This window comes from Thunnus albacares, chromosome 3 (assembly GCF_914725855.1).
Source record: "Thunnus albacares chromosome 3, fThuAlb1.1, whole genome shotgun sequence".
In the NCBI taxonomy this organism is placed as follows: Eukaryota; Metazoa; Chordata; class Actinopteri; order Scombriformes; family Scombridae; genus Thunnus; species Thunnus albacares.
In genome coordinates this window covers 19,475,200-19,499,878 of record NC_058108.1, presented here as the reverse complement: position 1 = coordinate 19,499,878, position 24,679 = coordinate 19,475,200, and the positions used below count along the sequence as shown (strand labels likewise).

At 39.2% G+C, this 24,679-nt stretch overlaps 3 protein-coding genes and 1 pseudogene across 3 annotated transcripts in view; 2 read left to right on the top strand and 2 right to left on the bottom strand.

Annotated features, from left to right (window-relative positions):
* Positions 1-24,679, bottom strand: part of LOC122979425 (intelectin-like) — a 41,351-nt gene that overhangs the window by 15,955 nt on the left and 717 nt on the right. The window lies entirely within an intron of this gene.
* Positions 543-8,187, top strand: LOC122979426 (annotated as a pseudogene).
* LOC122979427 (intelectin-like) lies at positions 8,040-15,824 on the top strand. Its single transcript, XM_044346861.1, has 8 exons — positions 8,040-8,189; positions 10,337-10,408; positions 10,497-10,655; positions 10,889-11,136; positions 14,173-14,331; positions 14,414-14,531; positions 15,301-15,404; positions 15,495-15,824. The coding sequence occupies exons 2-8, from the start codon at positions 10,339-10,341 to the stop codon at positions 15,639-15,641; spliced, it is 1,005 nt and encodes a 334-aa protein (XP_044202796.1). The 5' UTR covers positions 8,040-8,189; positions 10,337-10,338; the 3' UTR covers positions 15,642-15,824.
* LOC122974122 (intelectin-like) lies at positions 18,086-23,014 on the bottom strand. The gene is made up of 7 exons (XM_044342032.1): positions 22,960-23,014; positions 22,706-22,864; positions 20,994-21,241; positions 20,284-20,442; positions 20,084-20,201; positions 19,066-19,172; positions 18,086-18,979 (listed from the first exon to the last, which is right to left on the bottom strand). Exons 1-7 carry the CDS (start codon positions 23,012-23,014, stop codon positions 18,827-18,829), a joined length of 999 nt encoding a protein of 332 aa, XP_044197967.1. The 3' UTR covers positions 18,086-18,826.

Below are 24,679 nucleotides of genomic sequence, written 5' to 3'. Positions count from 1 at the left end.
ATCAATAATAAAGGGCCCTTACAATAATCCGTCAAGTCTGCAGTTGTAAATGTAATGTTGTGATAGCCTGTTTATAAATGAATGAATGAATATTTTGGATGAGTTGTCCTGCAGCCCTTTTTCAGAAGGTAATTGGTCAAACAGTCTATTACAGCAGTTTGCCAACTGAATTTAAGAGGTAACTGAAAATACAAAGGACATTTGATGCTGGAGGAGGATTTCCTACAATTGAATAACATACTCTAGTCTGTAGTAATAGGTACAAATATTCTTTTTTTTCACAGACATGTTATATCGTACTCTTTTGCTGTTGGTAGTTTTGGTGTCAGTGGAACATGCATCCTTTGCAGGACCAGGTAAAATAGAACACATACACTGAAGATATTCCTACATATGCTAATTCACTGCTATTTCCAACAGTACATCACTGCTGTCTAACTTTATTTTCAGTAAATGAGGAGCTCACCCACATAAATGTCATCAGAGATGTCAAGACAACACAGACCCTCACCAGGACAAACTTTGAACATTTGGAGAAACTGAGGAACAGATCCAGTTATGTTGTGAGGAGCTGTAAAGAGATGAGGGACAGATATAATGAACAGGAAGGTGAGCAGGCTTTACCTGCAGGAGATGTTCATGCAGTACTTTGAAATTAAATAGACTTCTAATGCAATGGAAAATTAAAGATCTTATTACAGTTTCAACAAATTCAATGTGTTGCAGTCCCCTAAACACCTGTTCTGAACAAATATTTAGTCCTACAACTCACTAGCAGATGAATAATAAATCAAAACAAATGTGGGTATTTTTTTAATATTATATTTAATATTTTCTAATATTTTCAAATCAGTTGCACTACTTGACCACTGATAACGGCATGGTCTATCAGACTTTCTGTGACATGACCACTGCAGGAGGCGGCTGGACGCAGGTGGCAAGTGTCCATGAGAACACCGTTTATGGAAAATGCACAGTGGGTGACCGCTGGTCCAGCCAGGAGAGCAACAATGCTGATGTGCCAGATGGAGACGGGAACTGGTCCAACAGAAACACCTTTGGAACAGCAGAGGGTGCCACTTCAGATGATTTTAAGGTACCAGCACAGACATGCTGCATACAACAATTTTCGCTTTTGTGGGACACTGACAAATATTACTGTATTGAATTTCATTTAAAGAGGATTTTTTTCATGCATAAACAGTATATTCTCAGTATTTTAGAAAATAGATTAACTTAGACCTAAAACAGTCCTTATTCTATACAAAAATATTTTTAGAGATCATTTGATGATAATTAGATGCGTCAGCAGTCTGATTTAATCAAATCAAGTTGGTATCTTCCCAAGTATAGAGGAGGAAAGATCACAACAAGCAAAAACAGTTTCAATGTAAATGAATACCTGACTATTGTTTTAAGACCGGCTTCAAAAATTGTGAACGTGTCCTTCAACTAACACTCAGAAACACTGAACTGACTGTTCTTAATGTTGCATGCTGGGAAATTTTGAGGAGAGGCATAATGTCATTTATGAAAAATAACCTGCGTCAAGATGTTTTTGATGTACATTTGCGTTCGGATGTGGGAACACGCTTGTAGATATTACTTTAAAGTTTTGGTTTGCTGTATGCTGCCCTTGATGCTTACTAACTCCATCCTGCAAACCAGATAATCTATATTCCCCAAGAGACACATGTAGACTCACTTTTTGTGACTTATTAGTCACTAGTTGGCAGATAACAGCGCTAATAGTGTCCATCCACTGTCAGAGATTTAGCAAGTCTCAAGATGGAATAATGAGCACTGTCTGTCATTTCATCATTTAACAACTGAAATGTGATCCAAAGCACTATTAGAGTCGTGATAATAGTGTACATTTTCACAGAATCCAGGTTACTATGATATGGTAGCAGAAGACATGTCTGTGTGGCACGTTCCCAACAACTTCCCACTGGAGCACTGGAAGCTGGCAGCCATCCTCCGCTACCACACTGACAACCACTTCCTCCGTCTGTACGGGGGGAACCTCTTGCAGCTCTTCAAGGTGACTTAGTCAGTAAGGAAGTAATTGTAAAGTAGTTACACTACAGGAACTTCTAGCTCTTTATAACATGCTTTTCCTTTAGCAACATCCAGTGAGATACAACGTTGGCTTGTGCAGCGACAGAGGACCAGCTGTTCCCATTGTGTATGACCATGGAGACACAGAGTCCACCAGAAACTTATATGGACCTGGTGCAAGTAGTAAGAAGTTTATCTATAAAGAAGAAGCTGTTTCACCATAATTATTGTGTATCAATCATTGTTGTATTTATGGAAGAAAACATCTTGTAAAAAAGTGATTAAGTAGAATTAGGGAACACAAATTGCTGTCCACCAGCCGACAGTTTTGTTAGATATCTTAGTGGATGGGTTTCAGAGGCAGCAGAAGTGAACTCTTGAGACAGAGAAAAGTTTGAATAATAATGATTGTGGCAAGAGGTATAAGGGATTAAAGGGCACTAACCAGTGTTATCAAAAGAATCCAACTACGCCACCCTGGGGGTTTTACCCAGGGACCAGTGTTACCTCAGACCAGTACCATTAACTCAAAAGGCAATCAGGTTCGTACGCCAAGAGGCGAGAGACGTGGTTCCAACCATCAATTCTTTATTTTTAACAATAGCAAAATTTAGTAAAAAAAACAATTATTAAACGTTCCGATCACACAGGTATTAAAAAGAGGGGCAGGGGAATCATTCAGGGCCGAGGGTTACCAGTGGAGGGGAGGTAGGAGAGGTGTCCAGAAGAGAGTCACCCCGAATCACATGTGTACACACATCCACACACACAGCACACAGGAAAAAGGAGGAACCATCACCTACAGTCACCAACCCCACCACAGTGGGCGCTAAGCTCCTGAAAAATAAAAAGGGATACAAAATCAATAAAGTGCTCAACCAACAAACAAAACCAGAAAAAAAAGAATAAACTAACAAACAAAACTTAACTAAATAAACACAAACAATATCAAACAATATTCATTACAGGGCATAAAAACGAAAGCCCTGTACTTGTACAACTAACTAGAAAAAGATAAAACAAAATAAACTAGAAAAACAAAATTAATAATATGAAACCATTACATAAACCATAAAGTTGGGACAAATGAATGAACCAAACTAAGCAAAACTGAGGATAAGCAAACAAAATAAACTATGAAAACAATATTAGTAATAGGAAATCATTATGTAAGCTATAAAGTGGAGACAAATAAATGAACTAAACTAAGCAAAACTGAGAATAAACAACCAATGACAACGAAAAAGAAAAACCCCTGCTCACTACGCACACGCACACTCACACCCACACCATTAAAACAACTCAGCTAAAAAAGAGTACTAGTCGCGGTACTGCCAGCCTTCAATACAGCAGCAGCAGCAGACCCGACCAAACAAATCGAAACAAAGACAGTGATTATTAACGCTATTAAAGGCAAAGCAGCAGCGTTCTTGCGGTGTGGGCAAGAATGGCCGCAGCAGCTCCCGGGTAGGCTACTATGCGGCTGGCCAGGGCCCACACTCCTGTAATACATAATGAAAAATCAAATTAAAATGAGAATGACAGCTGCCAAAAAGATGATGAACCTGACGCCATAATAGGCTACATACCAATCAAGCAGCGTCTGTAAGTTCAGGAAGAGAGAGAGAGAGAGCGTCTATGGAGCCTATGCCGCTACTACTCAGGGGACCTAGAAGCAAAACACCCGTTCACTACACGCAACATAATGTAAGAGTGAAGTTGTGTTTTATGGGCAAAAGTTGTGTAAACGTAAGGTTAAACATCAGTTTACTGTGTTTTGTTGAACATTGCCTGTTTGCATATGTTTAGGGATGCAGTGTTTGGGTGATATTGTAGTGTCAGCCGCTCTGCAGCGCTGTTCAGACAGTGGGTAGTTTTGACGGGAGAGAAGGAGAGAAAAGGGTGAGAAGTGTGATGACTTGGTATGCCTGTAAATGCAGGCATACCAGGCAGCTACAGTGGCTGTCTTGAACCCCGACAACTAGAGATGGATGGTATCGCAGTTGCCCGCACACTGTCTACTGCTATAAATGGCTGTACTGTTGCACGCATCATCAACCCAACACATGGACCTATGGTGCTTCATTCAGGTATGCAGTTAAGACAGTTTACCCTTGTATCTGACACTGAGGTAATTCAGGATTCAGCCCCAGTATGTAAGGTGTCCACCTGCCCAGTACCACCATCCAGCCTGCCAACTAATGTCACGCAGCCAACCAAACTGCCTTTTGATGTCAAATGTGGAGATCTGACAAGTGCAGAGAGGTTTGAACTTCACAGCTTGCTCTCATCTTACCAGGATGTGTTTAGTAAAACCAGCACAAACTTTGGTAATACAGACATTGTCAAACACAAAATCTACACAAACCATGCACCCCCAGTTAGGAATCGTGCATATCGCACTTCCCCAAAAATGCAAACACTGATCCAGTCACATGTGGATGAAATGCTGGAAAAAGGAATAGTGGAAGTTAGTCACAGCCCTTGGGCAGCACCTGTGGTGATGGTCAGGAAAAAAGATGGCACATGGCGTTTCTGTGTGGGCTACAGAGGCTTAAATGCAGTCACTGTAAAGGATGCACACCCTTTACCCAGGACAGACGACATCTTGGATGCACTCAGAGGCTCATCGGTGTTCAGCACAATGGATCTTTCATCAGGGTACTGGCAAGTGCAGCTAGAGGAGCAAGACAAAGCAAAGACAGCTTTCACCACAGGTATAGGACTTTACTAGTTTCGTGTCATGCCCATAGGCTTGGTAAATGCACCCCAACTTTTCAACATCTAATGGAGCTAGTGCTACAGGGTCTCTCGTGGAAGACATGCCTGGTATACCTAGATGACATTATTGTCTATAGCTCCAGCTTTTCTGTCCATCTCCAGCATTTAAGAGAGGTGTTGGATCGCCTCAGAGCTACCAATCTGAAATTCAAACCCTCAAAATGCTGCTTTGCTCAACAGGAAGTGGCATTCCTGGGACATGTTGTTTCTTCTGCAGGACTAAAACGTGACCCAAAAAACATTGAGAAAGTGAGAGACTGGCCTGCGCCTACAAACCCCAGTGAAGTGAGAGCATTTCTCAGGCTATGCTCTTACTACTGGCGCTTCATCTACCAGTTTTCTAAAATGTCAGAGCCCCTACATGCTCTCACTCAGAAAGGAAAGACATTTTTATGGACTGAGGTTGAGCAGAGAGCATTTGAAAGCCTCCGTCATGCTCTGTGTAACACACCCATCCTCTCCTATCCAGATTTCACACGCGAGTTTCTACTCTTCACTGATGCATCCAACACAGCTATTGGATGTGTTCTGTCACAGATGAATGCTGAAAACAGGGAAAATGTCATTGCATATGGCAGCCGCATTTTGACAAAAACAGAGAAACGATGGCCTACATATGAAAGAGAACTGTGGGCTATCATATGGGCCATTCGTCACTTTCGCCAATATTTGACAGGTCACCCCTTTCGCATCATCACTGACCACAAACCCCTTTTCTCCCTGAGGAAGATGGCTCTGGATTGTGATCCTACAGGTCGCAGGGCAAGATGGGCTCTGGAAATTGATCCTTTATGACTGGACAATTGAATATAGACAAGGTACAAAACACGCCAATGCTGACTCTATGTCCCGTCGTCCCTTCACAGCTGAAGGCACCACCCCTATGGTTACAGCCAATCAGGTGAGATGTGTTTCCATTCACACTCAAACAGACCCAATAGAGTCATCCATGTGCACTCCAGCCACTGAGCTGGCACCCTGCTCAGAGACTGTACCCACTGCTTCGACTGCTATGGATTTAATATCACTCGTGCAGTCTTCTTCACCAGATACTGCAGCTGTAACGGTGGACAGTTCAGTCCTGGCCACCATTCTCAAACATTAAAGCAGCCTCACCTGAAATGAGACAGTACTGGGGAGAGTTTCTTAAACTCACCCTTGTTGATGGTCTTTTGTGTCGCAAAATCAGACCTCCACCAGGTGACCTTGTTTTACAGATTGTAGTTCCTAGAAACTTGCGGAAGGAGGTGTTTCAAACTTTACATGGACATTCACTCTCTGGACACTTCAGTTCACAAAAGACATTACAAGGGGCACAGATCAGATGCTTAGTTTCAGTTAGCAAAATATCTGTGTACCAGAGGAGGTGAATGGGATGACCATCTACGGCAGGTTGAATTTGCATACAACACGACTGTTCACTCCTCCACAAAACACACTCCTTTCTTCCTGGCCCATGGCAGAGCGGTCCACCTGCCTGCAGATCTCCTCCTAGGAGACTCACCAGGACTTTCAAATGCCACACCAGGTACTCCAAGTGAATATGCCAATTCGGTATTACTGAAACTGTGTGCTGCTTTTCACTCTGTTGCACATAACATTGAGGCAGTAGGTGCTCAACAAAAGCACCACTATGATCGTCGGATGAAACACACAGCCTATGAGCCAGTTGACTTAGTGTGGGTTGACCTTCCTGCCCTTGCTAGACAAAAACTGTCACCTAAGTGGACCGGCCCTTTTAAAGTTCTACGACGGCTTGACTCAGGCACAGGTGACATTGGAGTAGACTATGAACTTCTGGATCAACGGGACCCTAGAGCTAAACCTAAGCTCATTCACTACAATCGCTTGAAACCTTATCGTTCAGCCTGGTCAGCTGACAGACTTCCAGTTCCACCCTCACCTTCAGAACTGACTGTACCAGCAAACAGCCCAGGTCTCCCACTGCTCACTGCACTCTCAGGCTCCAGACCTTATGTATACAGGCACCCAAATAAGCCTGGGTGCTCTGTGACTGCGCCTAGGGATCAGACAAATGTTTGCCCTCTGCCCCAGAGTGCTACTAGCACCCAACACAGGTGGGAGACAATGTTGCCACAGGACATTCCAGTGAACTGTCTCCTGTAGTTCAGCCTTTCACGGGAGTAAGGACTAAGTCAGGTCGTTGTGTACGTCCCCCAGTGCGTTACAGGACTGTTGAATGAACTGTTGTCTGTTTTATATGCTTAATTGAGAAGTACAAGAAAAAAACAAAAAAACAAAAAAAAAACACTGGGATGTTATAGGCAAACACAAGGAAAAAAAATGTATCCTGTTCCACTGTTGTTTGTTGTTGTTTTGCCAACATCATCTGTTTATATTGTTGTTAAGCATAAAGTAGTTCATTACACCTATTTGGAAGCAAGGACGCTTCTTGTGTAAGGGGGGGACAATGTGTAAGAGTGAAGTTGTGTCTTATGGGCAAACGTTGTGTAAATGTAAGGTTAAACATCAGTTTACTGTGTTTTGTTGAACATTGCCTGTTTGCATATGTTTAGTGATGCAGTGTTTGGGTGATATTGTAGTGTCAGCCGCTTGGCGGCGCTGTTCAGACAGTGGGTAGTTTTGACGGGAGAGAAGGAGAGAAAAGGGTGAGAAGTGTGATGACTTGACTGAGCTGTATTTGAACATGACTAAACTTATGAGGAGAACCCAGAACGTATTGGACTGATTTATTGCCTCAGTCACACCCACGTCGCTTACAATAATGAAATTTGCGGTGCGAGAGAAGCGAACCTACCGACAGCATTCCAATGAGGGGATCACTTCTGAGGGAGATGGGTCACCACAGAGGGATCTACAAAGCCATAAACTAACATAAGCAACGGCATGGGAGCAAACTTTGAGGACCAGCATGGAAACTACTTTTTTACCTGCAGCAGTTGCGGAAATCCGGTGAACGGAGGCGGGGCGTGCGTTTAGCGTCAGGGAAGCACCCAGAACACAACTACCTGCCTTTATAGGGTAACCACAGACAATGATTAGCTCAAGATTGCCGAGTAATCAAGAGGCTAGGAGACTACAGGCCTGCTCAAACCAGAAAGGAATACATTTCCATTCTGCTCCATAAAGTTGAAATTGAATATATTATATATTGAATAATACATGTGCAATGCTATACAGTGCATTCATACTCTTTGTTTCTCTCTCCAGTACTGTATAGGAGGAGGTGGATACTTCCCTGAACTGCCCCCTTATCAGTGTGGGGACTTCCCAGCATTTGACTGGGACAGACTGGAATTGGATCATGGCTGGAGCGCTTCCAAAGAGATGACTGAGGCGGCTGTTTTACTGTTCTACCGCTGATGGTAAAACTACATCATATTCATATGACAATTACATTTTTAACATGGATATGAAAGTCACATTTACACAGAAAACAGACCTGATATTTCAGAATGTAATTTGAAATGAAGCCACACACCAGCAAATGGCATTACTGAACTTCATATGGAAATAAAATATAAAATGTTGCTTGTTGGAAGATTTTGAGAGCTGATGGTTATGTTGGTCTCATGGTCTGATGATCCACCACTTGAACAAGTTGTCCAAATTAAACAATAATACAATATATAATAATACAATAGTAATACATTATTGTCATAACTGGACTCAAGAACGTCACATGCAAGTTTTAGCTAATCATTCTCCTCAGTATATTGTGGGGAATATTTCTGACTTGGACCTTTTCATGTGACAAAAAAGGCAAAGGTGAGACGTGTGAGGTAAATATTGTGTTTAATAAACAAACATCAGTCAGGAAGACATTCATTATGTTTTCCGTGTCTGAGTGGTTAAATATTAATCAATTTGCACTTTGAGCCATAAGACGTCAACCAAGATTCATAAACAAGACATAAAGTAGTTGTGAAGTAAAGTAGTGATCGAGCTTTGACCAAAACACATCATATTGCAATCAACACAGGTAGGAAATAAATGCTTTAAAATCTTGATGCTGTTTCTGAAACTTGTCCTATATTTTAATGTAATATCTGATCAAAAAATACATGAATGTAAAAGCAGAAAGGAGATTACATTGAAGAGCAACAAGAATAATATTTAATATCAGGAGAATGTTGCTTTGACAAATTTCCAAATTTTGGTAGATGTATTTTAATGATTTGTGTGTGCATGAAATAATGGGTACCACTTTCTGAGCATCAAGTTTTGGGTTGCCAGGTTGTGGGAAATCCTCCTCCAACATGAAACTTTGATTTTCTCTTTAGTTTTTTAAAGGAGAGGTTCACAGTTTTTCAAGTCTGTCTTAAATCAATAGTCAGGTGCTCATATGAACATGTAATGAAACTATAATCAATCCTCCTCTTCATACTGACCATTGGAGGAAATCCACAGTACTTGTTTTGAGCAAAAATGTTTTAAGCCAGATCACGTGGATATCTTTCAAAGTTACAGTATTTTTAATACAAAATTCCCTCTTTATGTGTCCTTGTTAAGTGGGAATGAAAAGATAGTGTCAAAAAGAAGGAAATTAATAATAAAAAGGATGTAACTTTGGAAGATTTTCACTTGAATTGGCTAATTTGGATGACTGAAGTCTCGTATTACCTTTAGATGCACTTTTCAATGCATTTTTGCATTGAAGGACTGTGACGTTTGTCCCCCATCACTTACATTGAAGGCACATTAAAACTGGATCTTTTAATGGCTGGTATGAACAGGAGGAATGTTTACAGCGAGCAAAACCTGTTTCAATGTTCATTTGGGCACCTGAATATTGTTTTAAGACAGACTGGATAAACTGTAAGCAGTCCCTCAAGGAGACTGTTTGACCACTTACCTTCTGGAAAAGGGCTGCAGGGCATGTAGATCAAAATCACTTTATTAACATGTACAACTGCAGACTTGATGGATTATGGTAAGGACCCTTTATTAGTGATTTATTAACATTCATAACTGCAGGCAACCTTTGCTGATGGTTTATGTAAACATGATCATTTATTAATAACATACCAACATTTATAACAACAGACATGATGACTTATTAGAGTGACCCATAAGCAGTTATTTAGCAACATTTATAACTATATTGCTACCATAAAGAAGGACACAGTCATTGAATGGCAATGGGAACTTCTTATCTTAAAATGCTTTGGCAACAAGTCAGCCAGTCACCTGCAGTTGTACATGTGACTAAATCAATAATAAAGGGCCCTTACAATAATCCGTCAAGTCTGCAGTTATCAAAAACACATTACAAATGTAATGTTGTGATAGCCTGTTTATAAATGGATGAATGAATATTTTGGATGAGTTGTCCTGCAGCCCTTTTTCAGAAGGTAATTGGTCAAACAGTCTATTACAGCAGTTTGCCAACTGAATTTAAGAGGTAACTGAAAATACAAAGGACATTTGATGCTGGAGGAGGATTTCCTACAACTGAATAACATACTCTAGTCTGTAGTAATCGGTACAAATATTCTTTTTTTTTTCACAGACATGTTATATCGTACTCTTTTGCTGTTGGTGGTTTTGGTGTCAGTGGAACATGCATCCTTTGCAGGACCAGGTAAAATAGAACATATATACTCAAGATACATATGCTAATTCACTGCTATTTCCAACAGTACATCACTGCTATCTAACTTTATTTTCAGTAAATGAGGAGCTCACCCACATAAATGTCATCAGAGATGTCAAGACAACACAGAACCTCACCAGGACAAACTTTGAACATTTGGAGAAACTGAGGAACAGATCCAGTTATGTTGCGAGGAGCTGTAAAGAGATGAGGGACAGATATAATGAACAGGAAGGTGAGCAGGCTATACCTGCAGGAGATGTTCATGCAGTACTTTGAAATTAAATAGACTTCTAATGCAATGGAAAATTAAACATCTAATTAAAGTTTAATAAATTAAATGTGTTGCAGTCCCCTCAAACACATGTTCTGAACAAATATTTTGTCATACAACTCACTAGCAGATGAATGGTAAAACAAAGGTGGGTATTGTTTTATATTATATTTAATATTTTCTAATATTTTCAGATGGGTTGTACTACCTGACCACTGCTAACGGCATGGTCTATCAGACTTTCTGTGATATGACCACTGCAGGAGGCGGTTGGACGCTGGTGGCGAGCGTCCATGAGAACAGTGTTTATGGAAAATGCACAGTGGGTGACCGCTGGTCCAGCCAGCAGGGAAACAATGCTGATGTGCCAGATGGAGACGGGAACTGGTCCAACAGAAACACCTTTGGAACAGCAGAGGGTGCCACTTCAGATGATTTTAAGGTACCGACACAGACATGCCACGTACAACAATATTCGCTTTTATAGGACACTGACAAATATTACTGTATTGAATGCCATGTAAAGAGAATCCTTTTCATGCACAAACAGTATCTTCTCAGTATTTCAGAAAATAGGTTAACTTAGACCTGAAAGTCCTTATTCTGTACAAAAATATTTTAAAAGCTCATTAGATGACAATTAGAGGTTTCAGCAGTCTGATTTAAACAAATCAAGTTGGTATCTTACCAGGTGCTGAGTAGAATCATATAGGGTTCTTTGGCTTGTCCCCATAGGAAAACCCTTTTTGGTTACAGCTGGAACCTTTTAAAAAGGTTCCACCTGGAGCCCTTTTAGAAGGTTCTACCTAGAACCCAACAGAAAGAGTTATACCTAGAACCATATGTGAAAGGTTCCACCCAGAAAACCCTATGAGAAGTTCCACAGAGAACTCATCTATGGTGTAATGGTTTCCCCCAGAACCCTCACTAGGGGTTCTTTCCAGAACCTTTTCACTCTCTAAGGGTTTCATTTCAAACTCACCTAGAGAGTTCCACCAAGAACCCTATTATATTTCAAGGGTTTCACCCAGAACCCTCTTGTCTTCTGAGGGTTCGATCAAGAACCACATTGTATTCTACAGATCAGGCAAAAAGTTACTGAATCCCATATATTTTATATTGTTGTCATCCAACATTTTAACAGTCTAGGTTACAATTACCAATTTTTACAATTTTGACATTGAGAAAACATTCAAACAATTTTGAACGAGAAAAAAATGTATTTAAAAATCTTGGAAAAATGATGCATAAGGAGGGGAGACTCTCTGAGGATAAACCAACAAATCAGGAGAGGCTGTGTAGGTCCCGGCGGGGACAGGTCAAAAGTGAGCATAGGACCAGTGGAATCAGCAACATGACAAAGAGGACACAAACAAGCCAGGCACATCAGGCTGTCCTCAGCAGGTGAATTCATGTAATCTCCAGCAATAGTGACATAGCAGAGAGGGAAGAGAAAAAAAGACAGTTAGTAGCATCAAGCCAAGGTATACTTACTACACCAGATGAAGCAATAGGCCATCTACAAACAACAGAGTAATGCATGGTCCAATGAGAGCAATCAGAGTATGGGCACATAATAATCGTAATAGCAGAACAGATTGAATAAGCCTGTCCTCCAACTCCTTTACTAAAAACCTTAACTGGCACACAAGGTGAAAGTGAGGGAACCCCACAAAGTTTTCACATTAATATATTTAAAACAGTCCACCTGTCACCATAAAAGTCCTTAGTTGGAATCAAGCTTGCTGAAATAAGATATCAGATTTAGCTTACCTTGATTCAGGTGATCATAAAATGTGTGAACAGTAATCACTATTGATATGTCACACCTGTTTTGTAGAGAAGGGCAGACCATGTGGTGCAATCCATAGGGAAGACATAGGGAAACCAGCTCTCAGCTCCCACATACTAACCCTGGCAGGGCAGCCAGCTCCCAGGCCCCACATACTAAACCCCAGCCTTTCCACTGGGAGACTGAGGTTCAATTCTCAGCTCCAACACCCCTCCACTCTGTAGCCCTCCATCCCCCCCAGCCCTCCCACCATCCATAATAAAGGAAAAATAGATAAGGAGGGTCAACTGCTCACTCTCCTAGGAGAAAATAAAGGGCAATTTAATTAGGGCAATTGCCAGAGGTTGTAATCACGGTGGTCAAAACAAAACTGACATGGTGGCTCAGTGGGTAAGAGTACAGCAGTGCTATTTTGAAGAATGCGGGTTTAAGACATGATCTTCCCACCAGAGAGCACATCATGTAGCTACATTATATATATGCACTGTATTCTTACATTCTCACTCCTTATAAAAGCACCAGTTAAGTGTTGTTCATCATGAATTAGAAATTATTAAAAAAATAAAAATAAAAAAAATAAAAAAAGTCTTCAAAAGACAAATGCCTCACAACCCAACCCTCGTCTCTATGGTCTCTCCACAGCCTACAACACCTATACACGGTGTATCTCACATTAGAGGGACTAACCAATTAACATAGTGTCTGTTCAATACAGGTACGCAATTAACTATTGTATGGCATGAAATGATGGTAAAGAAAGATTATGGCAGAACACAAGTAAACTGAATTGATCCAGATACATGTACATTTAAAAATACTATGTGAAATATGGGTAAACATTTGAATGTTTTAGGGTGAGGATCTTCTAATACCCATGCTTTCAGCAATCCTTGAAGAACTCTTTCTTCCAAAAAGGGTTTTTCAAAAGCAAATGGTTCTGGGTAGAATCTCAGCCCTTCAAGAAGAACCCTTTTGGAACCCTTACTTGTAAGAGTGTAAGTATGGAGGAGGAAAGATCACAGCAAGCAAAAACAGTTTCAATGTAAATGAACACCTGACTATTGTTTTAAGACGGGCTTCAAAAATTGTGAACCTGTCGTTCACTACACTGAGAAACATTGATTGTTCTTACTGTTGCATGCTGGGAAATCTTGAGGAGAGGCATAATGTCATTTATAAAAAATAACCTGAGTTGATGTTTTTGACATTCAATCTTTTGTCAGAATGTGACTTTTTCCGACACCACATTGCTGAATATCTCTTATATTTTATAATATTTTATATCAAATGATCAGATACAGTAACCTTATCCTTTTTTTCATCTCCCACACATTTTTTGACGAAATGTGTTCCTCATTTGCATTCGGGTGTGGGAACACGCTTGTAGATATTACTTTAAAGTTTTGGTTTGCTGTATGCTGCCCTTGGTGCTTACTAACTCCACCTGCAAACCAGATAATCCACATTCCCCAAGAGACGCATGTGGACTCAGTTTTTGTGACTCATTAGTCACTAGTTGGCAGATAACAGCGTTTTCTACTGTGCCCAGTTAGTGTCCATCCACTGTCAGAGGTATAGCAAGTCTCAAGATGGAATAATGAGCACTGTCTGTCATTTCATCATTTAACAATTGAAATGTGATCCAAAGCATGATTAGAGCTGTGATAATAGTGTACATTTTCACAGAATCCAGGTTACTATGATATAGTAGCAGAAGACATGTCTGTGTGGCATGTTCCCAACAACTTCCCACTGGAGCACTGGAAGCTGGCAGCCATCCTCCGCTACCACACTGGCAACCACTTCCTCCGTCTGTACGGGGGGAACCTCTTGCAGCTCTTCAAGGTGACTTAGTCAGTAAGGAAGTAATTGTAAAGTAGTTAGACTACAGGAACTTCTAGCTCTTTATAACATGCTTTTCCTTTAGCAATATCCAGTGAGATACAACGTTGGCTCGTGCAGCGCCAGAGGACCAGCTGTTCGCATTGTGTATGACCATGGAGACACAGAGTCCACCAGCAACTTATATGGACCCAATTCAAGAAGTAAGAAGCTTATTTTTAAAGAAGAAGCTGTTTCACCATCATTATTGTGTATCAATCATTGTTACTTGTATTTATGGAAGAAAACATCTTTTTGAATGATATAAAAAAGTGATTAAGTAGAATTAGGGAACACAAATTGCATTTCAAATCATCTCTCTGCTGTCCACCAGCTGACATGTTTGTTAGATATCTTAGTGGATGGTTTTCAGAGGCAGCAGAAGTGAACTAAAATTGAAATTGGGGGGCCTAAAGAAAGACAACATTTGTAATACTTTGCAACCATTAATATGTAATTACATTTTCCAACAATTCATCACATTAATAGTATTTCTCAAAGGAATAGTTTTGGAAAACATGTTTGCTTTCTTGCTGAGAATGAGATGAGCAGGTTGATACCACCAGTAGGAAGCGATTAGCTTAGCTTAGCATAAAGACTTGAAACAGGGGGAAACAGCTAGCCTAGCTCTCTCCAAAGTTAAAATATAATCTCCTTAATTAAAACTTGATATCTATTTTGTTTAATTGGTACAAAGAGAAATGTAAAAACAACAATTTGTGGTTTAAAGGGGAGTTATGTGCTCAGCGCAATGAGCAGTAAATCTGTTCCTTTTTAAAATAAATATATCTTGGTTGACTGTGAACCTTGAATTATAAAATTGTTAAGCAGCTAAAACAAGTTAATAACTGCCAGTTGTCAAAATATCAGAAATGGATTCTGTGTTTAGCAAAGTAGCCTATTAAATTGTTTCTTTTCTGTTTTTTATGAAAGGTGAGTTTGAAGCTGGTTTCATCACATTCAGAGCAATAAACAATGAACGTGCAGCCATGGCTATCTGCTCCGGAGTTAAGCCAACTGGATGCAACACTGAACATGTGGGTCTGAATCCATCATTGCTCTTCTGCATTATATAATATATGTGCAATGCTATACAGTGCATCCATACTCTGTGGTTCTTTCTCCAGTACTGTATAGGAGGAGGTGGATACTTTCCTGAAGGGGCCCCTAATCAGTGTGGGGACTTCCCATCATTTGACTGGGACAGACCGAGAGGAGGCTGGAGCGCTTCCAAAGAGATGACTGAGGCGGCTGTTTTACTGTTCTACCGCTGATGGCAAAACTGCATCATATTCATCTGACAATTACATTTTTAACATGGATAGGAGAGTCTGTGTATGTTGTAGCATATACATATATACATACATATGCATATACAAACAAAACAGACCTGCTATTGCAGAGTGTACTTTGAAATGAAGCCACACACCAGCAAATGGCATTATTGAACTTCATATTAAAAATATAAATAAAATTTTGCTTGTTAGAAGATTTTGAGAGCCGATGGTTATGTTGGTCTGATGGTCCACCACTTCAACAAGTCGTCCAAATTAAACATAAAATACATCATTGTCATAACTGGACTGCAGAACATCACATATAAGCTTTTTCTGATCTGAAGACCCTATGAAGAAGAAAAAATAATTTGTCTGTCACTTTTGTTAAATACAATCAGATAAGGTTGGTTTGGTTTGGCCACAATTATCTTGGTCATGGTTTAAAAAATTTAACCAATTCTGACTGTTGGTAAGAAACAGGAAATGAGATCTCGTCATTTTGTTGACCCGTCCATCCACCCTGACCTTGTTCCTCTGCTGAGTTTGTGGCTCTATAACAATGATTTTCCCCTGAGTGTATGTGGAGTCTGTCCTCTTTCCAGGTATCCATGATGATCGAGGTCATGTGGCTCAGGTCCTATCTGATTTTGGCAGTACCTGGAAGTTGCTTAGTGTCCTGCCAATCAGATTCTCCATATATCAATCTATCATTATCGAGCTATCTATAAATCCTGTTTCTCCATTCTGTATTTGTCTAATTTTGCTTTCTAGGTCTATTCTGTACACACAGTATCTATTGCATGTCTGTCCATCCTGTGAAAGAAATCCCTCCTCTGTTGCTCTTCCTGAGATTTCTTCCATTTCTCCCTTTTATATGTTTTCATCAAAAACTGTTATTTCTGGGCATTTGCAGAAATGAGTGATGCTGTTTCTTTGGAGGGGACCATCTCAACACAGTCCAGACTGAAATATAAAGAATATAATTATTGGATGGATTACTAGCAAGTATTTACAGCAGCAGGATTCTGTATGTGGGATTGACTGAAAATTAACTACAATGCCCATGTTTACTGTAATGAAGAAACTTGTCAGCTAGTGCAACAATGGGCCTTAGTGATGTGTTTTTAATAGTTTTGGACAACAATTGCGGTCTAATCCATTGTTGGTTTTCTTTTCATGGGATTCATTGACAATAAGAAAATTATAGAATTTCACCAAACTTATCCTTTAATATAGCTTGACTGGACAAAAACTGGTCTTACACTTATGTGCATGCTCAAAAATTGAGAGGAGCATATGGGATCAGCAATAAAAATGTCAGATACAAAAGAAAATGTTCAACTAGAGAGAGAGAAGGTATGAAAACAGGTAAATGTGAGGATGAAGACAGATATTGAACAGTCCCTGCTGTATTCTTCATTTTATCCACAATATCTTTAAAGTCCCCCTGCACTCAGAAATGCGTTTTGCCGATTGTTACTCCAGTTGAATGTTTGAGCTTCACGGTGCAGAATGATGAATGTGCAGACTTAAAACATATCTGAAAAGGGGGGGAATATAAAGCACAATGCACGTGTGTAGAGGTGGGGGACATATTTATCTGTTACACAAGGCGCCCCTGTACAGTAGGAGCAGGAAGTTCTATATAACATACAGATCAGGATCCAAGTCTACGGTACAAAAACTTAGCAGCAACATGTTAACATCGGAGACCAGGGGGCTAACAAAGTAGTTTCATTTAGAGAAAGTCACAGTATTCTTTAAGCATAAATTTGTTAAAAAGGTATAAACGGTTCTAAGGATCCTCTAGAGTCAATGCTACTCACAAGATCTGTGTGTGAAAGACATATGTAGGGAAATTATCTATACATTTATACTTTATTATAAAGACCTTCTGGTAATGGCACAGTACAAACTCTCAGGAAATGTAACAAAAATACACAATGTCTTCACGTCACATTTGCAGATTAAAATGTAACTAAGGTCTCTGGCAAGATCAATAGTTTCAAAAAAACAACTTCTCTTCAACCAAAATAAAGGACACCATTTTTTTAGTTCAGCTATCTTGACAGATTATGTCAAAAATACATACATACAAACATACAACATACAAAAATAAGGACAAATATAAATTAATATATATTAAAAGATTCAGATTGATACATGGGGGATCTACTGAATAAGTACAAGTATTTATGATACAAGGTTTCTCCTATAAATCACACGACTCACAGACAGGAAGCAGGAAGTTTACAGGAAGAGGTCAGCCATTAGTGACCGGTTAGTCCTCCAGGGAAGAGACAGTGGCACACCACTGGAGTCATCATGACCAACAAAAAGAAGTAGAATACAATAGTAGATTTTTTTTTTTTTAAATTTTCATGTCTGGTCATTTTCATGATCCATCCCTCATGGGACTATTGAGACACATTAACCTGCAACAAACCAAACATTCTGGCATGTTATCTACCATCATCTAACAGCACAATACATACATATCAGCCAAACATAAACATAAACATAAGCATCATCAAACTTACAATATAAACCTCCCACAAATAATGCTCCTGGATCCAGTACATAAACCATTTAAATCACTAATATAGATGTAAGGAAAAAGTCATCCCTTGTGTTTGTTTTTTTGTGTTTTTCTCCACTTAAAAAATAAGTCTCTTTTCATACAACAATACAATTCAACATCCCCACCAAGGAACCATCAATCATCAGTCCAGCACTGACAAGGAAAGAAACTCTTTTTTTTGTTAGTTGTTTCAGTGTTTTTTGAAAAAACAAGGTTGGTGGGGGGAGGACCTGGAGGGTGGAGGGTTTTCTCAGGAGGACCTTGGACAAGGGGATACAGGGATCAAGTGAGACAGGCAGGAACACAAATTTATCTGGAGAGGAGAAAATCTGCTGAGGGTACTGTTTCTTTTTTCTTTTTTTTAAATGAGGAACACTTTCTGCAAAGGAGGAGCCGTCAGTGCACTGGAAGATGTATTTCCAGCGTTTGCTGCTGTTATGCCAACAATGACGGTAAAGCACACCCTCTTGTGTAATACTGCATAATTACACTCTGCAATAGCAAGTCTGTTTTGTGTGTATATGCAAGGCTACAATAGACAAACACTTTCTTATCCATGTTAAAAATGTAATTGTCAGATGAATATGATGTAGTTTTGCCATCAGCGGTAGAACAGTAAAACAGCCGCCTCAGTCATCTCTTTGGAAGCACTCCAGCCTTGCTCCATTCCCAGTCTGTCCCAGTCAAATGCTGGGAAGTCCCCACACTGATGAGGGGGGTGTTCAGCGAAGTATCCACCTCCTCCTATACAGTACTGGAGACAGAAAGAACATGAATGTACTGTATAGCATTGCATATACACTATTTAATGTAGAAGAGCAATGATGGATTCAGACCCACAGTTTCAGTGTTGCATCCAGTAGTTGGCTTAACTCCAGAGCAGATAGCCATGGCTGCACGTTCATAATTTATTGCTCTGAATGTGATGAAACCAGCTTCAAACTCCCCTTTCATAAAAAACAGAAAAGAAGCAGTGAATTTAAAAAGCTACTTTCCTAAACACAGAATTCATTTCTGATATTTCAACAACTGTCAGTTAGGGGTGCAACAGATTGCAAAACTCACGGTTCAGATCAGATCATTTTTCAGATCGGCAAAGACAAAATAAAAAGGTTGAGACAAATATAATTTTGCTTTCCATTTATTCTGCTACTTAGCTATTTAACAATCTTATAATTCAAAGTTCACTGTCTCCCAACATTTACTGGTATTAAAAAGGAATAGATTTACTGTTCACTGCTCCAAGCACATAACTCCCCCTTAAACCACAAATTGTTAGTTTTACATTTCTCTTTGTACCAATTAAACAAAACATATATCGAGTTTTAATATGGGAGCTTATATTTTAACTTTGGTGAGAGCTAGGCTAGCTGTTTCCCCCTGTTTCAAGTCTTTATGCTAAGCTAAGCTAATTGCTTCCTGTCTACAGCCATTTACTCTGATACTGGTGGTATCAACCTTCTCATCTCACTCTCAGCAAGAAAGCAAACATGTTTTCCAAAACTATTCCTTTGAGAAATACTATTAATGTAATAAATTGTTGGAAGATGTAATTACATATTATAGTTTCCAAAGTTTTATAAATGTTGTGTTACTTTAAGCCCCCTGATATCAACTGATATTATTTAAACTTCTCTGTGTCTCGAGAATTCATATCTGCTGCTTCTGAAAGCCATCCACTGAAATATCTAACAAAAATGTCAGAGATGATTTGAAATGCAATTTGTGTTCCCTAATCCCACTTACTAACCTTTTTACATTATTCGAAAAGATATTTTCTTCCATAAATACAAGTAACAATGATTGATATACAATAATGATGGTGAAACAGCTTCTTCTTTATAAATGAGCTTCTTACTTCTTGGATTGGGTCCATATAAGTTGCTGGTGGACTCTGTGTCTCCATGGTCATACACAATGGGAACAGCTGGTCCTCTGTCGCTGCACGAGCCAACGTTGTATCTCACTGGATATTGCTGAAGGAAAAGCATGTTATAAAGAGCTAGAAGTTCCTGTAGTCTAAATACTTTACAATCACTTCCTTACTGACTAAGTTACCTTGAAGAGCTGCAAGAGGTTCCCCCCATACAGACGGAGGAAGTGGTTGTCAGTGTGGTAGCGGAGGATGGCTGCCAGCTTCCAGTGCTCCAGTGGGAAGTTGTTGGGAACATGCCACACAGACATGTCTTCTGCTACTATATCATAGTAACCTGGATTCTGTAAAAATGTACACTATTATCACAGCTCTAATCATGCTTTGGATCACATTTCAATTGTTAAATGATGAAATGACAGACAGTGCTCATTATTCCATCTTGAGACTTGCTATACCTCTGACAGTGGATGGACACTAACTGGGCACAGTAGAAAACACTGTTATCTGCCAACTAGTGACTAATGAGTCACAAAAACTGAGTCCACATGTGTCTCTTGGGGAATGTAGATTATCTGATTTTTTAGGGGTGGTGTTAGTAAGCACCAAGGGCAGCATACAGCAAACCGAAACTTTAAGTAATCTACAAGCCTGTTCCCACACCTGAATCCAAGTGAAGAATACATTTAATGAAAAAAATGTGTTGCAGATGGAAAAAAGGATAAGGTTACTGTATCTGATCATTTGATATAAAATATTATAAAATATGAAATATTCAGCGATGTGGTGTCAGAAAAAGTCACATTGTGACAAAAGATTGTACATCAAAAACATCTTGACTCTCTTTTATAAATGACATTATGCCCCTCCTCATGCAGCATTTCTGTACCGGCACCTTAAAATCATCTGAAGTGGCACCCTCTGCTGTTCCAAAGGTGTTTCTGTTGGACCAGTTCCCATCTCCATCTGGCACATCAGCATTGTTTCCCTGCTGGCTGGACCAGCGGTCGCCCACTGTGCATTTTCCATAAACGCTGTTCTCATGGACGCTCGCCACCAGTGTCCAGCCGCCACCCGCAGTAGTCAAGTCACAGAAAGTCTGATAGACCATGCCATTAGCAGTGGTCAGGTAGTACAACCCATCTGAAAATATTAGATAATATTAAATATAATATAAAAAAATACCCACCTTTGTTGTGTGATTGCTGAAAGCACACATTGTTCTTCGCATTCTTTCTTCTTTTTATTATTCCACATTCCATACGTTTTTTGGCCCTTTTCAACTGCTTCATATTTTGTGCTATAAAAACCATTCAACTGTCAATCTGCGCAGCTCATTCAGCAGATGTGTGCTTGTATTTTTCTGAAATGTAACATGTTTCAGCGATTTTATATAATTTTTTAAAACATTAAAATTTATAATGGCTCTATCTATCTATGGGAGGAAAAGTCCAACTGAGTTGGAGTCTTTGTCACTTTGACACTCAACTGCTCGAACGTCCCCTATCCTACAGACGCCATTCGAACTATAAAATGTTCACAAATCTCTTTAAGCCAAAAGTCAGGGGTTTTACAGACGTTGTCAGGTCTCACCAGTGTGTCATGATCAAGCACAGTGGAGAGCACAGATCATTTTAGACCAGAAAGAAATATCTAACAGGTCTCACCCCCACAGTTTTAACTCCTCAAGCACATATCTTGCCTCAATATGTTACCACAAGACTCCTCTCTCTCAAAATGTAAGTACATTTCACATAGGACTTATAGTTTTTGAGATCTGAACCTTAATTGATAGAGAGTCCCTGTCATGTTCTCATTGACTGCAATACAGTCTGCGGGCTGTGTATGTCCTCTCACTCCAGTTTTTTAAACTTACAGATTCTCTCTTCCTTCAAACACTTTTTACACATATCATTCATTCTCATGGTAAGCTAGTCTTGCTTTCATGAATGATGTACAAATCTCTGGGCTCAAAGCTATAGTTTGAGACAAAACGCACATTGATATGCTTGTTAAATACATCTCTTTCTGTCATTAAAAGCATGTCCGAGTAGTCCAGTGGTTTAAGATCACATTAGAGTTCCTTTGAGAGCCAAAGACTGAGAGTTCGAACCCTGCTTGGGGCAGAACTCAGTAGAGTTGAAGGTGAAAAACTGCAGGTGTCCTCAATCTGCTTATTGAGACTATAACTGATAAATTTCATGCAACTGAAAGACTAAATACCAAAATCTGAGTAGGTTTTGTTGAGTTATGTGTTAGCTCAGTGCATAGTTTGCTTGACTTATACACATGAGGGTATGGGTTCAATTCCACCTGTGGCTGATTTTACTATTGGTTGATTTTTCAATAGAATTCAGCTTCCAGTAATGCAATCTAAATCAGCAATCACGTGCAATTTCTACAGAAATTGCATTTTCTAGTTTTGATTTATTATTCATCTGCTGGTGAGTTGTATGATAAAATATTTGTTCAGAACATGTGTTTGAGAGGACTGCAACACATTTAATTTATTAAACTGTAATTACATGTTTAATTCTCCATTGCATTAGAAGTCTATTTAATTTCAAAGTACTGCATGAACATCTCCTGCAGGTAAAGCCTGCTTACCTTCCTTTTCATTATATTTGTCCCTAATCTCTTTACAGCTCCTCGCAACATAACTGGATCTGCTCCACAGTTCCCCCAAATATTCAGAGTCTGTCTTGGTGAGGTTCTGGGTTGTCTTGACATCTCTGATGGTGTTTATGTGGGTGAGCTCCTCATTTACTGAAAATAAAGTTAGATAGCAGTTATGTACTGTTGGAAAGAACAGTGAACTAGCATATGTAGGAAATATCTTGTGTGTATGTGTTCGATTTTACCTGGTGCTGCAAAGGATGCATGCTCCACTGACACCAAAACCACCAACAGCAACATAATATGATATAACATGTCTGTGAGAAAAAACAGAATACATATATTTAAACATTAAAGAACCATATTTGTACCTGTTACTACAGACTAGAGTATGTTATTCAATTGTAGGAAATCCTCCTCCAGCATCAGACTTCCTTTGTCTTTTCAGCTAGCTCTTTAATTCAGCACAGAGGTCAGACTTACCGCTGCAATCTTAGGTTGAAGTCTGAGAGAGCGTTGCTTGATCTTTTATACTTTATGGATAGAGAGTATACCACAGCTGGTGGCTCTTTATTAGTGATTTATTAACATGTACAACTGCAGGTGACTGGCTAACTTGTTGTTGAGGCATTTTAAGATAAGAAGTTCCCATTACATTCTTGTATTATCTGTTTTTGAAGAAGGAGCAGCTGCTAAATGATCCACCAACACCAAAACCACCATCAGCAAAACTATATAACATCCCTGTGACATTAAAGATGCTTTATATTATCCCATAAACACCTGATACAACACTAATAAGTAAATAGTAAGTTGTTATAGCACAATCTGTCAGAATATGAATTTAACACCTCTGCCTGAAGGGGATTTTAAATTTGGAAAACTGCTTAGAAAACAAATGGTAATATTTTTGTGTTTTCCTTCACTTTTGTTGTATTTACTTCCTCACATTGATGTTGCTCATAATGAATCAGGTCTCTGCGGCAAAGAAAGAAGAAAGATGTTACTTATTTTGTCTCTGGTGGTTTTGATGGGGGATAACACATCACTGTATGCTCTATAAATCAGAGGGTGAACAATTTACAGTTTTAAAGTATAAAAGGGCTGTGTTTACTGTGCCATTGGTGTTCAAGTTTCTTTTGATTTCCTGTGTTACACAACTGTGTATCAAAAAAGAAATCAGGTTTCAAATATATATCCAATAAAAGAATCAGAAAAAAATGTTTGGAAAACAATATTAATATCAGAATCAGACTCAAGAGGAGACAGAGTCTGAATTCTTGGTTTAAATCAGAAGCTAAATTGCTTAAACCAAATTAGAATTGGAGAATTATGAATTATTTAAATATCAATAATTCATAGTTATCCTGCATCCAGCCCCTCTCTGTTTTTCATTATAACTGTATTTATGTACAGTACATATGTTTGTTCTTGCTGTCTGTCCTCATTAGCTGTTGTTGTTGTGAACAATAAAGTTCCTGACTAAACAACTAAATATATAAACTGTTCAGAAAGATGTTTGGTGGCACAATTCTTCTCACTTAACTGCACTACTGGTAAGTCTCAAATGAAACATGGTCGGTGGAAACCTGATTAAAGGTAATGTACTGCAAAATAACCAGCATTTAATATATGAATGTTTTTATTTTTGCTTTAGACATGCTTTAGACCTTTTTACATACAGCAAATGTCTGATAAGCATCAAAACATCTGAAACAAAAGCCAGAGATTTACAGATCTTATCAAATGGTTCATCAATGAGAAACATCAATTCAGTTAAGAATATCTGCAGGTTTATCATCAATATGATATGATATTAGATCTACGGCACACTGAGAGAAGCAGATTTTGCAGATATATAATGACAATAGTGACAATGCATTTTCTGGATCACAACTGTATTAAGTGCGATGAAAACAAAGGGCCACATGCACAGTTTTTGCAGTGTAAGGAGCAGTTAATAAT

Bases quoted from the DNA above. Each gene is read 5' to 3' on its own strand.
- LOC122979427 (XM_044346861.1), top strand. From the start codon at position 10,339: ATGTTATATCGTACTCTTTTGCTGTTGGTGGTTTTGGTGTCAGTGGAA. The intron at 11,137-14,172 runs GTACCGACACAG...ACATTTTCACAG, and splicing joins CCACTTCAGATGATTTTAAG to AATCCAGGTTACTATGATAT. The intron at 14,332-14,413 runs GTGACTTAGTCA...CTTTTCCTTTAG, and splicing joins ACCTCTTGCAGCTCTTCAAG to CAATATCCAGTGAGATACAA.
- LOC122974122 (XM_044342032.1), bottom strand. From the start codon at position 23,014: ATGTTGCTGTTGGTGGTTTTGGTGTCAGTGGAGCATGCATCCTTTGCA. The intron at 22,865-22,959 runs GTAAAATCGAAC...CTTTATTTTCAG, and splicing joins TGCATCCTTTGCAGCACCAG to TAAATGAGGAGCTCACCCAC. The intron at 20,443-20,993 runs GTGCCGGTACAG...ACATTTTTACAG, and splicing joins CCACTTCAGATGATTTTAAG to AATCCAGGTTACTATGATAT.